At 35.4% G+C, this 18,712-nt stretch overlaps 1 protein-coding gene across 1 annotated transcript in view; it reads right to left on the reverse strand.

The window, feature by feature from the left end:
• The window catches only part of SPATA17 (spermatogenesis associated 17), an 88,185-nt gene that overhangs the window by 37,523 nt on the left and 31,950 nt on the right, over window positions 1–18,712 (reverse strand). The window contains exon 6 of the mRNA XM_039569321.1: window positions 16,051–16,174. Within this exon, the coding sequence (XP_039425255.1) occupies window positions 16,051–16,174 (124 nt within the window). The remainder of the gene's footprint in view (window positions 1–16,050; window positions 16,175–18,712) is intronic.

The following is an 18,712-nucleotide window of genomic DNA, read 5'->3' on the forward strand; positions in this document are numbered from 1 at the left end:
CAGTTCCCTGTGTCAAAACAATTAAATAAGGCACATATAAAACATACTGTCTAATGGACAAAAGTATTCAGAGATGGCAGCTTATTCAAAACACTGTTGGGGTGTTCAAAATTTTATGGACTACATTCTTCAACTCTCTAAGTGATATGGATCTAATGACAATTTATTTTGTTCCTCTGTTATATGTTCCCCTCTTAGTGCAAACCCTACAAATAATTTCACTAATGGACTAAATGTACAGTGGGAAAGAAGACACGAATAGAGGTAAATGGTAGAAACGTATGCCAAACAGCCACTGGTTGTTCCTCCAGCTCTTCAGGATGCCAAATTAGAATGGCAGGGATCCATGCTTCAAACAGCAGGCAAGCAGAATCACTGGAGTGAATGTGGAATTCCAGGTCCATCTCTATGATCTGCAAAGTCCAGCTGCAACTTAATCTTTGGTTCTGCAAGCCTGGCTCTTACTCACATAAACATCTCATAAAGTTACAGATTCTCCTCGTGCTGTTATTATTTTTGTAGTACTTTATGCATTGTTATATTGCAATTTCCTTATCAACCCAGTAGAGTTTTGCTTGTGAACACTTGGTGACCTGTAAGTGCTGCATAAAGACAAGTTCCACATCTTGTCTTGGAATTTATTGCACTCTCCCACAATTATTGAATGCATTCACACCATATACTTGTTACACAAGTTCTCTCAAATATAAAATGCCACAATCAATACAAATGGAATACAAATGGAATACATTAGATTCATGCAAATTAGATCCCTTGCTGGAGATACGCAAAATCTCTATGCCACTGTCCTTATATCTCTTCACTCATTAGTCCTATCACAGCCTTTGGATCTGCCTACATTCTGACCAATTAATTTTTTGCTTTCACTATGCTGATGACAGTAAATATCCAAGTAATAGCCTGTAACTACCTTTGTTACATATTTCACTGAACTGCTCATTGGATTGTTGCTTCATTTTTCCACCCCTTCCTGCCCCATCCGTACTCAGCTGTGGAGATTGTGTTCTAGCCATGCCACAAGCGTGCAGAAGTTCCCAACTGGGTGAGAGATACTGCTCTCATGGTAGGTCTGTGAAACACATATTTTATAGAAAGTAATAATGGCACTGAAAATGTAAATGTTTTCCAGAAGAAAAGCATCTCCATGTGCATCACTGAGAATCAGGGTGAGCCAGAAGAAAACACCAAGGCATAATAACAACTTTCTAAAGTTGGCAGACATGGATTTGTTGATCAGTAGCAAATTCTGATCAGGGCTGTATCTGCCCAAAATTTACATCCCTTTTTAAGCCTTTTCTTAAAAAAATTTTTTTAAAAAAATGCTGAAGAGCAAATTGAGAAGGAAATATTTTCATTTTTTTTAATAAAAAAAAAGATTATTTCAATCTACATAGCACAGGTTTGGGGTTTGGGTTTTCTTTCTCCAAAGTGGAAAAATATAATATCTGAGATAATTTAAATGCTTTTTCTCTGAAGAATTAAATGCAAGAATAACTTTAAATTGATGTGCTACCTGGGCACTTCTTTCAGTCACACTGAGAGATAGTGTAAGCGTCTCCATGAGTAAAATGGCTTTCTGAAACTGCATTTTGCAATCTCTATTAAAATACTGTACATATTCTACTTTGTGCTTCTTTGACTAAATGTTTGGCAGTAACAAAAAAACTATAGTTCATAAAAGGTTCAAACACTGTGAAATGCTATGGAATATCTCCAGGTGCACTTAAAGAATTGGCTTTTAGCACTTTTAATGAAACCAAAATTAGCTATAATAGATGTGGAAATCCATTGATTCAGTGTCTTTTGATTTATTATTGCTGAAAAGGTGTCTTAACAAAGAGTCATCTTTTGTTGCTCTTTTTTTACATACTGTCAGGTTAAATGCATACAGATACTATACCAACTATGAAAATGGATTTGGAGTTTAGGGAGGCCAGCTGGACACTTTAGAAGTTTTTGCTTCTAAAACAGATGAAACTCCTTGTAAGATCTGGGTCAAAACTGATTATAAAGTGCATATTTAAATAATGATTTTTCAAGCAATCCTTGCTAATTACTTTACATTTTAATTATATATGTTCAAGTATTCAACAAGACACATGGCAGAGCAATCAACAGAGTTAGTATCTAGACAGATAAAATTAATACTAATTTACTCTAAATTCCCCAAGGTTTGTGGTAAGGTTAGGCCTAGATTTAAAATTGGTAAAGTTTGGTAGGAGAGACAAGGGGATGAGTTTGATTCTACTTTCCAGTTCAGATCAATCTCTGGAAAAATTGCTTCCCTTCTTTTTTTAAAATAGCTCTACAAATTTTGGTCTTGTTTTTGGAATTTCTTGCACTGTGCAGTGTGACGATGAATGCCCTATTCACTCTCTCCTCTGCAGGGAGCTGGCAATCTACAGAAATCTAAGAATTTGGGGGATCAAAGCCTTTGGTACTTAATATATTTGCATATCTTCTTGAGACAAGTACAATGTATTAAAAGCATTACTACATTTTTTCCCTACTTTAATACAATATTCTCTCAAATACAAAACCATTGTACTTAATACTGCTTTTTCAATGGTAGAAAAGTATCTGTCTTGGATATTACCCCATATTATGATTTCAATATTTTCCCCACTTTTACTCCATAAGAAAATATGTAACACTACAAAATGTCATCGTCGATTATAAAAAGTACCTCTGCTCTGCAGGGAGAATGACACATTTTTTGTACCTGTGCTCTTCAACACTAAGAAGGGACTCTGTCAAAGCCAGCTTTCAGGACTTCAGTTCCAGGAACAATTTTCTAAAGTGACAAACACTATGGGGAAATCTGTGCTAACTGTTAAAAAACTTACAACTGGGTTATTTGCAGTACTGTCATGCTAACTTCCACCTTAATAAGACCAAGGAAATCTCAGGAGGGGACTCTGCTAATAGCTTCTTACTGACCTCCTTACATCAGGCCCTTCTGGTGAACGGTGGCCCAGTAGTGAATATGGCAAATGAGGTGTGAAAGCAGAGATACATTTTTTTTAAGACTATGGTTCTGACTCGTCAGGAAAAAAAAAAAAAAAAAATTGGAAAAAAAAAGAGAGAGAGAGAAATGAGTTATACAATAGATATATTTTCCCCTAGAATTCTCTGCCTCAGACTTTCCATCATGGAAACCCAAGCATGACTTGGAATATTAATTGTGTCAGGTCAAGCATACTGGCAAATGTACCATTTGTTACCCAGTCATCCTTAGCATTACATTAATATTTTGAATCATTTTGCATTTCTAACACTCTATCATCTAGTTTCCTCCCAATCATTTTCTTATCTTTATAATTAATGGTCACATATAAAGAAAGAAAAAATCATAGGGAAACAAACATTAATTTAATGAACGTTAGCAAAGAAAAGATTTGGGGTTTTTATAGTCTGAATTGCTTCCACAGCTTCCACTAATGCTGTATTTACTCAATGCTAAAGAATATCCATTTTTGTCTTTTCCTGTTTATCATTTCAATACAGAGAGAAAGAGTTAACTTCTTTCCTGTCTTAATTAATTTTTTTTCAGAATAAAAGAAAAAAAATTACTAAGGAGTTGCCTTGAAACCTAAACTATGAAGTAAGGCAGCAGCAAAAGAAATAGAAGGAAAGAAGACAGGAAAGAAAAAAGTGCAGGTAGAAAGGGAAAGACAAGGCTGTGTTGATTAAGCCAGACAGTTCCTCGGAAAAGATAGGTGACCCCAAGTGGTATCATAAATCCTGAGAAGTTTAGATTCTGCAATTTTTATTTATAAATTAATTATTTCTTAGTCTTCTTTCCTACATCTTGGCTGAGCTTTTTAAGTTTATGTAAAAAATTGCGAACCAAATATGTTCTAAGATACAGCATAGCTACTGTGCCACAAATAATTACACATATGTAAAATTAAAAACTGACAAAGTTGAGCTGGAGATAAATTGTAAGCCTTAAGTCAATAGAAAGTGTATTCTAATATATTTACATATTTTTACTGTAATTTAACTAAGCAAAAATAAAGGTATGCTGTATTTTAATTAATTTTTCATATCCACTCTGAAAGACTGAAATAATCAACATATATCATGAATATAAATGTTTCATTTAACAGTAATTTCATCTTGAAAAAACCAATTTTGAGGGAGGAAGCTTGTGCAAGTGGTTATCACAATAAGAACCTAAATAAAGTGCTACTTTCTCACTTTGGTCTTTTAATAAGGAGTTAAATGAGCAAGAAAATACTTCAACAAAATAGGGACTTAACTTGAAAATCCTTTCTTGCTCCATTGTAATTTGTAAGAAAACCTAAGCAAGCTGAGATGAGAGGTAAGAGATCTTTAAAAGCCATAAAAGTAAAAGCATGAAGGAGAGCTGTGAATGAAATATTTGCTAGAGATGGGATTGCTGAATCAACACTGACCAGTGCACTTCATCATAATTATCAGGACATACTACTGCCAGGGGATTTATAAAAATCCCACTCAGCAAATAATTGCCCTGCTGTTAGGAGATAGTCGGAGTGTTAACACACTGTCACAGTCCAGCGTTTAGTAAGATATTCAACATTCAATTACTCTTGCTGAGAACTAAAAGGAAACATGATCATTTCTCAGCTACTGCAGTTATGCTTCCACGTGAATTCCAGTGAACAATCCTGTTAATCCCCAGATATAGTTTTTCTAGGAGGGAAAAGAAATACCCTAAAACATTAATGATTCACAAGGAAATAAGTGTTTATATAATGTTTCAAACATGCCTGTAAAAGAAAAGGAATTGTAAACTTCTAAATAACTAGCTTTTTACAGACTGTCAGAATATTTCATATTTAGTGAGAATAAAAGGACAACATTTAATATGAGATTTATTGTAGAAAGAACATCGATAAAAAATCTGTAAATACTGTTCTAGCACCAAGTATAATAAAACTATGTCCATGAACTCAAATGCAAAACATCAAAATATTTAAGCTACAATACAATGCATTTTACTAGCAACGATCTGCAATTTTTTAACTAATGTGAACAGATTTCTGTATTAACAATTAAGAAATACATTGTCAAGTTTATGCAGATGTTGGAAAAATACCATAGTATGGTTTAACATTCTGGTTTGAGATAAAACTTCTTTACCATGCCTGACAATAGGAAAAATGTCACCCAGCTTTATACATGTAGGTTCAGTCCTCACTGAGCTAATGTTGCTCTTCAGGCCTGATCCTCTAATCCCTAAAAAATATACTCTCAGGAATTTCATCTAAACAGGAACTGGAGGACCTAGCCTGTTATTGCACGTAAGGTATTTTACCTTTCTTTGAGATACTGCTTTTATGGAGAGACTGAAGAATTCATAAATGAGTGATGAGTAGCGTATTTTCTTTCAAGCGGGATTAATTACCTGTCTTCTGCTTAATATATATTCTGTTTAAACAGAGTAATAGAAGCATTAATTATTGTTATTCTGCCTTCAGACTGTAAAGCTTGGTTCAGTCCTTTTCATCTGTGAAATGTTTGCTTGATATCAAAATAATAATGCAATCACAGTTTAAATGCACTTGTATAAGTAAACCAGGCAGCAATTTTATGGACTATACAATGAGGTGTTAAGGAAATATTCAAGTCTGGTATCCTGGCCACAGACCATAAAACCAACCTCTAAACCTGCAAGGCACTAAGCAGGAAACAACACTGTGATTGAGTCTCCAAACAGGTACCAACTGCTTGGGCATTTAGGCGCCAAGATAAAAGAGAAATATAATCGTAGTTTACTGCATGAATCATTGTGGCACAATATCCAAAACACAGCAACCCAGCAGATGCAGAGGCATCCCAAAAATGCATCCACCTTTCATTTATTGTCTCTCTGACTGAGGCTTACTCTGTCAAATCTAATTCTAACGCAGGCTCTTGATGACTTGACTATTTCAGGAATAATAACTTGAATGACTGAGTGATGGCATGGGAAACAATACTATTATCATGAAGACACAACATAGGGACAGTACATTCAAAGTTCTCTTACTGTCTTCTCATTTGGCTTCTGATTTCAAAACAAGCAGAAAAATACAACTTAATTGCTGAATGGCTTTATTTTAAAAATAGGAGTGGGAAATTCTGTTACTGTTATTTTCTCTGTAAGAAGCGCTAGGCTGAATGTGGGATAATATACAAATTATAAGAATCTCTGAAAAGAAACCTGTTTCTAAACCACCTTGGGTAAGTGGGAATTAGAGAACTTAGTCTGAAAAATAATCTCTGAAGGTGAATTTATTCTTCTGTGTCTCAATAATTACCTGCAAACACAAAACCAGTATTTTCTTCCTTTACAGAGCTATTTTGAGGCTAAAAACATGTATGCTTGTGAGAAGTTTTCATAGCATTAAAACACATACCTACATATGTGATATTACTTATGTCTTTAAAATTAAAATTCCATCTGCCGCCATCGTCATAATGGAAAAGATTAGCTTTTTACAAAAAATCTACTTGAGATTCACTCCTTTTCTAACTGGATTGAGAAAAATCCTTATAATTACACCACTTAGAATCTTTGAATTTGTAACACCAGAATTTACCTGCAACAACATATCAGAAGAGAGGAGAAGCTCTTTGTAGCAGGTAGGGATGGAAATCATATGGAGATTTCCTTTGTCAAGGAAATAATTGCTAAATGGAGAATTGTTTCACTCCTCAAAAATGCATAGGTGCAACCAAAAAAAAGTAACATTTCACTGCTTTTCCTTGTGCCTTATGTCTGTTGCATTGTGCTTACATGTGAGTATTCCCTCACAGACATATATTCTGACAGATTTATTAAACAATTTGCTGTAGTAAACATATAGGATTAGGCAATGAGTAAAAACTCAGATTGTGGCAGAATGTTTAACAAAGCAGTCTGCAATGAGGCCAATAAACAATGAGGGGAAGGCTTAATGAACAGTTATAGTATTGTATAAGAGAAAGAATAATGAGGGAACAAAACCATGTTCATCTGATTAGTAAAGGTAGTCAGAAATTAGTAGAAAAGAGTGACATAATCAGAAAAAAACCCCAACAATGAAGACTTTACTAAAAGATTGTTGAAATGGAAAAACTGAAAGCAAAGCAAACAATAGAGGGAGATGTACAGTGTTTGTCATGTCCCTTGCAGGACAGACACAACTCCCAAATTAACAGTATGTGTCAGACACTAAAAAAATGCACTGAATATTCAATAAACAGTGCAAGTTAAAGAACTTCACTACTATGCTATTCTGTTGCCAAAGAGCTGAAAAACAAAAGAATTGGTATGTACATCACTCATCTTGAAGTCTCATTAAAGCAAGGATACCATCAGTGCCACTTCTTAATCAACAGGAAGGTTTGCTGTTGAGACATGTATGGTATTTTATCTTCATGACTTCTCCCACACCATTCCTAACCTCTCTTCTTACCCACTTATTTCTTACTTAGCATGTACTTCTCCTAGTATAACAGGAGAAAAAAATTACCTGAGCAAGACCATAGCTCACACAAACTTGGTTAAACACCAGATGGACTACTATGCATCAACCAAATTTATACCAGTAACTATTGCAAGAATGTCAGTGGAATTCCACTGTTTCTGAATGTGGCTTTGTGAACTACTTAGCTGATGTTGTGCTGCATTGTGATTTCCTTGCAATATAGATTATTTCTTCAATGTTTTTACCATATAATACCCACAGCCAGCCTTCAATATATAACTCAGTCTTACCAGTTTTCTAACCCTGCAGCAATCCAACCCTTTTGCCACCACAATTGACAGTAATACACAAACTGTGGTCATGTTTTTCTAAGATCTCAGCATGTACACTTTTTGATAGATCACACAGCTTGTCCTTTAAACTCTGCCATTAATCCTACCCACAGGAATTGAGCACGAAGTTTGTTGTCTAGAAAAAATCACCACAAATAGGGATTATGCAATTCAGATGCTAAAAAAGACAGTTTAAGTGCAGGGACCTTCTAGCTAGTGGATTTTTAAATGACTAAAGCTGAAATGCTCAATGTTATAATTCATGGTAGATACAGAAATGTCACTATGCTATAATATCAAGCTTTGTGTGACATGGCTAGTAACAAGCTATTTAGAAGAACCTCTGAGAAATATTGCCATGTCTACATGGACATACCTTTAAAAACTAAGCTTGCATAGGATCAACCAGAAAACAGCACTCAAACTTTATATTTTATTGTGTGTTAAGCTCTTTCTAATAAGAGATGAATTTTTTGTGCAAACTTTCATTTCTTTGAACAGTTAACCAGTTATCAAACAAACTGAAATGATTTTGTAACAGGCAGCCTTTAGGAAAAATAGAGTTTAAAATGCTGTCATAGATAAAACTTAAAAGTTCATTCACTGACTATCTTTAAGGAATAGGAAGTGAATGTCTTGTTTTCTGGGACAAAAGGAGAAATTATTGATTTCTGTTGGAAACACTTTTACTTACCACCTGAGCTAGGCTGAGACTTTAGAGAAGAGTGAATGGGAGGGGAGTTCTATTCACTGACACTGGGAAGAAATACATCTGAAATGGTGCACAGCCACGGATTTTGCATACGAGATATAGGTTATGGTGTCAGCAGATAGCATTTCTTCCATCCTCTAACCACAGTTACCCTTTTCCAGGCATGAAGACCACCATGCTCACCATCTTAGTTTTGGCTTTGACTGTACTTGTCCTCCCTAGGGAGATAACCACTATTTCTTAGAGAACAAAAATGTCTGATTGAAAAGAATATGGAAGACCTATGGAAGTTATAAATTTTGGCACTAAATTATTTTGGCAATATGTGCACCAGATAAATTTTGGAGATGTATTTTGTCTTTCAGCTCTTGTCCTCTTTTTTACATCACCATGATACTGTGTTGAGTATCAGAATTACAGTTCTGAGTGTCCCCAAGATTAGTTATCCCAAAGGGCAAGAGACGGACTCAGATTTTAAGAGAACTAGAGATTTTTGATTGTGTGTGCAAATCACTTAAATGTAATTTTTGGAATTTAGAGCTGGCATTCAGGTACAATGTCTTTCAGCATCAGAAACAGCTCAGTTGCTGGCTTCTTTCAGTTTACCTTACTTTGTCCTTCCTTCTGACAGAAACATTGAGCAACATGAACCGAAATCCTTTCCAAGTGAACTGAGATTGTGTGTGCAATACCCCATGAGGCACAAGATTTGAATGATTTTCCTAGAGTGAATACCTGTGAATAGACTGATATATCTGGCTTCCAATGGGAAGTGAATACACCAAGAAATCTTGCTGATCAAACATAGCTGTCACAAGTGTGGTCAGAAGCATATGTAAATTGTGAACCCTTTGGAAATATTATTTTATAAAAACAGAACACTGCAGCATGAAGTGCTTCACATACAAATGCAAGTCTGCCTGACAAGTAAGAAAGCTCACTCTCTCCTCTGTAATTTAAATAGGATATTTTATGATACAAGCTTTGGAAAGCACTCAGAAACATCTGACTACTTGGCAGAGAAGTGATGAGTGGATATTAAACACCCATGGATAGGTGGGGATGTTCATTGATTGGGGCACCTAGAATAAAAAAAGAATTGACTATTTTAGTTCATCTTCAGGAAGTATTAGTACTTATAATGAATGATAATTTCATCCCCTGAATGTTTTAGAGACAGGATAATAAAATTACAACAGTAAAGAGGGAGGAAATAAAATGTAAAAGGTAAGAGCTAATTCATTCTTCATGCTAGCTCAGTCCTTGGCCTTTCCTGAACAGACACTGCCAATAGTAACAAATTATGTATAATCATTTTGTGATGTGGACTGTTCACTCGGGACTAAGCTCAAATGACCAAACTTGCAGCCTTGTCTCTTAAACTGTGGTTCTGAAGATCAAAGGCTAGGGCTTTATCCACTGAGTCCTCGCCTTTATAAGAATAAAACTGCCAGCTGTCCAGAGACAGAGTGGGTGTCAAACAGTGTCATTTTAGACCAATTGTTTTTCAAGTTCTTACAGGACAGCACATTAGGTTAGAAGCATATTAATCAGTTGTGCCTCCTGAATATTCATTATCCTGCTCCAGGAAGGATTTTGTGGCCTTTTTTCTTTCTCACTTAGAACATTAGACATTTAGACCTGAATAAGTGCAGTAACTTCAATAGAATTAACTCCTGATTTCCAGTAATGTGAAAAGGGGACAAAGGCAGTCAGTGTAACAATTATGAATTGCCATCTCTGTTGACAGGAAAAATTTAATAAAAGAATACCTTAGCACTGAATAGAATTTGAATTTAAAGTATTTTACCTTAGGAACTGACAAATGCTGAATAGATATGGAAAAAAATTATAGAAGTGATATTTTGAGTTCTACAATAACTACAGAAAATCAAAATGAAACTGGCCTTAGAAACAAAAGATTAAAAACTGGGGCATGTTTTTACTTCCTTTATACTCAAAAGCCCTAATGCAGAATCCAGAGAAGTTTGCTAAATGGTTCCCATTAACCTAAAGTGGAATTGCTTACGGAGATACACAGAGACAGTAAAAATGGAAAAACTTGGTTCTTGTTGCTGACATTAGAAGTTTTTGCTGTTACTCACTTGAGAGTAACTCACAGCAAATATTTCCTTCCTTCGCACAGAGCATTATTCTTAAGGTGGGGGGTTTGGCCTTTTTTTTAATGTTTTCTATAGTGCTAATCTATTAAAGGGTTACTTTCTCACATGTTTATGTCTCCCTGGGAAGGATCATCTCAGTCAAGAATAGTTCCATTCAAAATACTTTCTTATTTTATAGCACCAGCTATAATATCCTTACAAGTAATCATTTCCAAAGCATTATTTCAATGGGAACAAATGTGGGCCAATACCAGCCACATACCTACATGCATTAGCCTGGACTCAAGAAAGAGATGGCGACACAGTCAAGCAGGCACTGAAAACTGAACTACTATGATCCAAAACCAGAACTTGTGTCTTGTTACTAAAAGGAATGTCATAGTTTCTAAAACTTCTACAATGAAAAGGGCCTATTATTACACATGGATTTTGTTCTTCCCTTGTAGCTCTAATTTACCAGGAGCTTATGAGCGGTATCTGTGCACAAACTGCCAAAGGACAGCAGGGAAAACTGTCACCCTGCTAAAGAGGGCTGCAAAGTGATGGACTTCAGTGTTGCTTGGAGTGGCGGAGGCAATCCCCAGAACCAGATGAAATCGTGGAGAAGGAATAAGGCACTCCACAGTTGCATATGCTCCTGTGACAGAACACCAGAGACAGCAAAGCTGTGAAATGAACGTGAATGAGCAAAACAACACTGCAAGGAGAATGAGTGAACCTGGTCTTCCAAGGAAGCACAGCTTGAGAGCCAGTGTTAGTGCCAGATCTCTTAACCCACTCTCCCTGTCTAGGTTATTCCTTCTCTGGGTATTAAGAGAGGCAGGAATTGAAGGAATACAGAGGCAAAAAATTAAAATCTAAATATTACAAAAATAGAAAGCTGTACAACTAAGAACTACAAGTCCCTCAACTACTGTTTGCTAGAAACTGAGAGAATATTCTTGATAGTAATTATATTGCCCCATTGCTCCATTTTATTCCTCTTCCCTAGGCCATGCTTTTGGCCACTGTCAAAGATAGAATGCTTGGCCAGAGGAGTCTTCAGTATAACTCAATCAGGTCTTCTAATTAGTCAGGGGCTAACAGAAAGAAAATGCTATACAAAAATCCAGAGTAGACATACACACGTAACAGCATGACTAATTTTTCTAAGGTCTCAATAGTTAAAGCTTTCAGATAGAACAGAAGCTCCCAGAGAAGAGAGGACCAGTATTAGCTGATCTACTCTCAGCATGATTTATCACAGAGCAGGAGGTCCAGGTTTAGAAATGAGGCTGTGACTCAGTCCACCAGCCACAGCAATGATAAGCTTAACTGCTGCATGTATAACATCCCCCTATCAACAATGTACAAATACGTTCTGCAATTGTGTGACAAAGCTCTCAAGCTTTTGCAGCTCAAAAGAAATTTGGCTTCCTGGACTAGTTGTACATTTATTTTGTCTGACAAAAAGTAATTGTGTTTATCTGTTTAGAAACAGAGGAAATGGAGAAAAGAGAATTAAAATTCTCTTTTACCTCACCCAGAACTGTTTGCTATACAGTAAAAAACTACAGGGAAAAGATCTGTTGCTCTGCTGATCCTCCAATCCTTTTCTCAGTGACAGGAGAAACTGTAATAGCAGAAGGCCTTTTCAGCTGCGGCACTTGGAAAACTGTTTCCATAGGGCTCTTTTCATGAACTCAGTACTTTACAAGGCATACACAACTTCTGCTCTGTATTTCTGTTACCATTGGCTTCAGCTCCCCATCCCACTGTGGACTTGCAGGTGCTGATGCACCTGCTCCCACTCACAGAATCACCTCAGCATTGCTGCTTGCTCTGTCAGCAGATACTGAAAACAATACAGGTCTGCATTCTAGCTTGATACTGGATCTCCAGATTTAGACTGTCGTACTGACTCTAATCACTGTTGTAAGACAAAGACCAACTGTAAAATTTCTTGAAAGGTTGGAAATACCAAGGACCAGAATCATGCAACCACATATTTCAACACAAGTGGGCTCTTCAACCCCATTTTTACAAAGTGCCATGAATATATTCAGTGCTTCTCTCCATAGTTGACTTTAAAGGTCATTTGTCAGCACTTGGCAGGGGATGGCCCTTACTACAAATGTTGGCCTTGAAAATATGTCAAAGAGCAGAAGTAAGAACCTACACAATTATAGTGAAGGTTGTTAATACAAAAACAGGAACTACAGGGATATAGAATAATAATCTGCATAGGTAAACGTGTTTATAATGGAAAACCACATTTAACAAGTAGTTAATTTATTAATGACAATTTGAAAAAAGGGATCATTACCACTGTAGTGGAAATAGCATACTGTGATTTTGGACTAATAAGAAAAACTTAATTATTGCAAGTTTCATGTCTCAATAAGAAATCACAATTCAGTTCATCACAAAACAGGTAAAAACGATGAAAACAAATTGTGTTACCAATAGGAAATGATAATAAATATTCTTAACAAACACTTGTTAAATATATCTTCTTCATTATGTTCATCATAAAGTCAAAATTTATCAGACTGATAAGGTAAAAACACATAAGAAAAGAATTGTGTTATATAAAAATTTTAAAACCTGAAGTACAGAGGATCTTATTTTTAAGATTGAATTTGTTTTGGAAGTCCCAAAGTTGCCATCTTATAGATTTATTTCTTGCTGTATTTCACATTGGACTCTCTTGCAGTAAGCAACCAGAAAGTGGTTTTTCTTTATAAAGGTAATAGTTATGAAAGAAATAAATGCTTGAATAGCAAGTTATTTCATGAAAAGGACAAAACATTGACTTAATCATAGGCCATGCTATTATGTCCATACCAGACACCCCTGTATATTTCTGACACTCACATTCTTCAGCTTTACTTCTTGAAAGTAAAACAATGTTAGCAATCAGGAATGGGAACACCTTGTATATAGATAAAGACATAGACATAAATAAAGATACAGATAAAGATACAGATATAGAGATATATATATATAAACACACTTCTGAGATGTTGTGGGCTTCAGCTTGTAGGGAGAGAAGAATGAAACTTGACATGCCTTTCTTTACAAAAATTGAGGAGCAACAACTCCTGAATTCCTTTCTGTCAATAAGTAAACACCCTTTTCTCACCCTTTTTGCCTGTATTAAAGCAAAAATACTCCAAACTGCAGGATATATTTGAAACCATTATTGCAAATACAGGTTTTGCAATGCTGTCCATATAACCTGCCTGAACACCTGAAACCTTGATGCATAGGGTGGCTCAGCTCCATCATTGCACCTCGTTATGTATGGCAGGAAGGGGAGCAGAACTAAACTTTAGCAGGTCATCTCTGTAACTTACTGGGCTTTAGGTAATGCATAACTACAGTGAGTGCAGCTCATCAATGTCCTCTTTTCATTTGCTATGTGCCTTGCTTACAAATGATACGTTTTCCTTAACTCACTCAAAAGTGTTGACTTTTGCTGCCTGTTTCTACTGAGACATGAATGGTCCCTGCTCTGTAATCCAATTAACCATCCTTTGAAAACAACAAGATGTAGCTGTAGTCAGATCAGAAGACCAGACATTTAGAGAGTAAAATGTCAGACTCAGAGCATCAAACCAGTAAATTCTGCACGGAAATAATTTGCCCTGTATCTTAGCAAGATATCATATTCTACAACTATGTGCAGTTGTGGAATATGGACTTTGACTGCAGTAAGTAGTTAACTTCAAATATATCTTTGCTGGTTTTCAGATTGTCTGTAGGTTTTGCATTGAGTTACACTTATTTATGTTTTGAAATACTACCTGCAAAAGAAGATGGCTCTTGGAGCTCAGTTCTGTGATAAATAAAAAATTCTGTGGGCTCTAAGTCTCAGTATTCACAAACCATCTCAGCAAGCGAAACCAAGCATTTTTTTGTTCTGCTAGATAAAAGCACTGCTAGCTAATTCTAATTCTGTAAAATTAGTAACCCAAATTCATCAGAATGTAACAGTTACTGCTGCCCTCTACCAGCAGTCCTCCAGGTGGATGGCTGAAATGAGGAACTACTTGCCATTCCTTAAAATGCGTTACAGCTTGCTAAGCCTGTACCATTAGAGGTGAACTGAGCTTACTAAAATCTTATTAGACCACAAGTCATTCAGTGTCTCTAACCTGACAATTTTTGTACTCCAGGTAAGCATATTAATGTTTATGAATTTGTTTACACAAATTGTACTGTTCAAAACAGGAATTCCCAATTTTCTACAGTTTAAAATAATATAAGATACTGTGCAGATTATTCTTAATATCCTAGATCTACATGTGGAAAAATAAATTAGAGTGAGCTGATTTCAGTCATTAACTAGCTTCCTTGTCTAATAGCCACTGGGAACATTTTTATGCTATTTTTTACTTATATTATACTATGCTTTAAAAAAAAAAAAACTTGATTTACACATTGAGTTTTCATAACTGATATCCAGTTAATCAAACCACATTTCTATCTACAGGATAGATCACAAATGATTCCCAAACAAAAGGGAAGATTAAATATTTTGTCACTAAGTGTCATGGTATTTTTCCTGCATTCTTTAGGATTAGCAGTTCTTACGCACAGATTATAATTAACAACTTACAAAAAGCAAGCATTTAGTTCACACTAACATTTCATATTAATTCCATATCCATATGAAGAACAACCAGTTAACAAATACTTCTGGAGACAAAATCATTTTCTGCTTTTATGAAAGTTCACAAAAGAGGACTAATGAAAAGGCAAACCCACAAGCTTTACCAATCATATCAATTTTAGATAAGTATATCTACTGGCATATTTACCTGCCTGTTTAAAGCAGCTTGCATAAGAAAGCTTGGAATAATATACCAGTTATATAGATACAATAGAAATTAATAATAAATATTTAAAATTTATGAGACATTTTTCAGTGAAAACAATCATGCTAAATAAGCTGATTCAGGAAGGTCTAAGACAAGCTTTATCTGAAAACCCACGTTTACAATCTATCCTAAAAACAAGCAGAACACTGCACCAACCCAAGCATTAGCTCAATTAAAAAAGGGGAAAAAAAATGAAATCTCTTCTCAGCTTAATAACTTGTTAGTTCTTGACAAGTGCAACAACACAACAATAAGCCAGTCAAAATGAGTTTTTAAAGCGAGGTTATGCCCTTCATGTTGTGTTATCACAGTGGCAGATCAAACTGCTGACTTGGACTCTTTCTGCCAGCAGTGCTGATGCTGCCTCTATGAGCTACTGTCACAGAATAGTCATGGTACCTGCTCTTGCCTATAGAAAAGCACTAAATTGAACTCGAAGTAGTGTCTTTGTGATATCTTTTCAACAAGTCATGTCCCATTCAGCCTGCTAGTTTATCTCTGTCAGGCTGGGGGCCCAAGTGGTTTGCATGAGCTGTCAGGGATAGGTCTACCAACCTGCTCAGTGCTAAGGAGGTAATGCATCTTTCGGGCTTGGTATTTCTTTTCCTTTTCTTTCTTTTCTAGGTCTTTCATTTTGTCTTCATTTTCCTTCATTTCTGCATACTCTTGAAGTTCACTCCTGTAATAAAATACGTCTGCTAACTATATTATAACAATAAATGACGTGCTACTGTTCTATTTTACTTTAACCCTCTCATAGCTTCACAGTGTTCTGTTCCTATATATTAGCAGTATACTGACACCACTGGAATGTAAAATTACTATTCTTTCAGTTCCACAGCAGTAGGATACTACATGGATATAGCTACGAAGAAACAGGATTAAAGTGATCAAAAGTAGGAACAGTATATATATAACAGGTTCACAGTGCTTACAGCTTGATAAAATAATATCCATATATGTCCTTTTATTTGCCTTTAAGTGTCTTTTTACTTTGAATTTCTCTAAGTGGAAGCTATTATAATACAGTGATTTTCCTTAAAATGGTTTCAAAACATAAGTTTTTCACTTATGTTTCAGCTAGTGCCTTGCACCACCTCCTGATCTGCAGCCAGGGGTGATTTTATGGAATGAGAGAGGAGAGTAGACATGGGATAAGAGATGACATTCACTCCTGGATCCTTAAGCCTTTTGTAAGGTTGAGAAAGTAGGCACAGAGGAAACTGGATGGGAACCTTTCATGCATACATTGTCCTTAAGAGGAGTTTCCGTGGCATTGGGCTTCTTGCACAGCTCATTCCTGCTCTGGTTTGATGGGAGCTGTACAGGCCACCACAAGAACCAGGAATGAAACTGCTTCATGAAGCATTTCATGACAGAGGTGTGAACACAAAGAGACATCTAAATGTGTGACTCTGCAGAAAACCCTTTCATCATAAAAGAAATATGGAACTATACCTAATACCAGGTTTCAAAGAATGGAGAAAACTCATGATTTCAACTGAATGTTTACAGAAAAACTTGAACAGAAAATGGGCATAGATTTACTCCTCAATGGCTTTTTTTTTTCAGAGCCAGGCTTGCCATAAATTATGCAAACTGTAGAGTGAATTAATGCTCTATAAGAAACAAAATTCCATGCTATTGTGCACAGTGCACGTGTATAGAATTTTTTGACCCAGTTAAAAAAGGTTAGTTTGATTAACATCTGTTATTTTTGTTATTAGAAAATGGCTAGTTCAAATTAACCTGTGTGCCAAAGACACCAAGCATATTCAGTCAAGCATTTAGATTGCTAAAAAGATAATTGAGTCAATTCTAGTATTTTTTTTTTTAGTATGTGCGTATATGATAAAATAAAAAGAAAAAAATACTATTCACATAACTAGATAATTCAAATATTCCTGCAAAACAGATTATTTAGAGAGGTCCACATTAATAGTCTCAGTTGTTTCAATGAGTGCCAAATAAGACACTGTGAGGACATGGGTCAAATTGTGTCAAAATATGCACATGGATAAGTTTGCTGATATGAATAATCCCATGGAAAAGTCATATTGCTCCTGAAAGTGTTTTTGAGATTGGAACTCAGACTTACTCTTAGTATTTTAATTATCATTAAATTAGTTCATCAAAATATGTGAAAGAGCAATAATTGCTTTACAAATACGAACACTATGACATCAGATTCTTAAATACAAGTTGCAATGTAGAACTTTTATTTGTTTCATGCTATCTTTCAAGATTTTATCAATTAAAATAAGTAAAGTATTAAGTAATTAAACATTTTATTTTAACTATAAAAGTGAAATAGAATGAAAAGGAAATACAGATCAGAAAAGATGCATAGGTATTTTTGAATCTCTGCAAATATTTTTTGTTGTAGTTTACTGTTAAAGGCTGCTAATACAATATTTCATACAAGGTTACTTATGAAGCACACTGACGTTTAAAAATCACCATGCTATGCTTTTGCAGCAGTGTAATTTTTTTCCAACATAAGATTAAATTGCAAAATAAATGAATTACTTAGAGTGGCATGGCCCCCATTTTGCCACCCTTCTCTTGAAAATTGCTTATTAATATGAAAAAAGAAGTTGGAAAATAGCCTGTTTTACTTTATGCATAGCATTCCGGGGCCTCAAAGCCTGCAGAGCTGGAGTAGCTGCACATTTTAGATTGTGTTGGCAAGCAGGGACGATGACCTTTCTGACCTGCATCTCAAGGCTATTATTAATCGCTAAGTAACCTGGTAAAGCCAAACAAATTTGTTTCCATTGAAAGGATCTCTATCTGTGTCTGAGAATTTGTGCTGTACCAAACAAACCTCATTAACTGTGTCCATTTTTGACAAAGAACTAGGAGTTGGAGAGATTGGCGACCTTTCTTTGTCCTCAAGGTACAGATTTCAGAGTCACTATATGTAGGTACATAAGCATTTCTTACTAGGAAACTCTTTGTTCTATATCCATCAATCACATACAAATGAATAAATAGACAATACATATAGTATTAACTTTGTTCTTTTATTTTATGCCACTTTACCTTCAATATCAAAGTGCATGATCCATGGTTTACATGTTTAATACTATTCCTTTTTGATTACAGACCCCTCTATTCAGCTTTAGTACCCCTATTTACAACTGATGAAATAATTCTCAATGTATTACTACAGGCTCTTCATGTTTCTATATACTGAGGTACTTCTTCCTAACAG

Source organism: Corvus cornix, chromosome 3 (genome assembly GCF_000738735.6).
Source record: "Corvus cornix cornix isolate S_Up_H32 chromosome 3, ASM73873v5, whole genome shotgun sequence".
Taxonomy (NCBI): domain Eukaryota; kingdom Metazoa; phylum Chordata; class Aves; order Passeriformes; family Corvidae; genus Corvus; species Corvus cornix.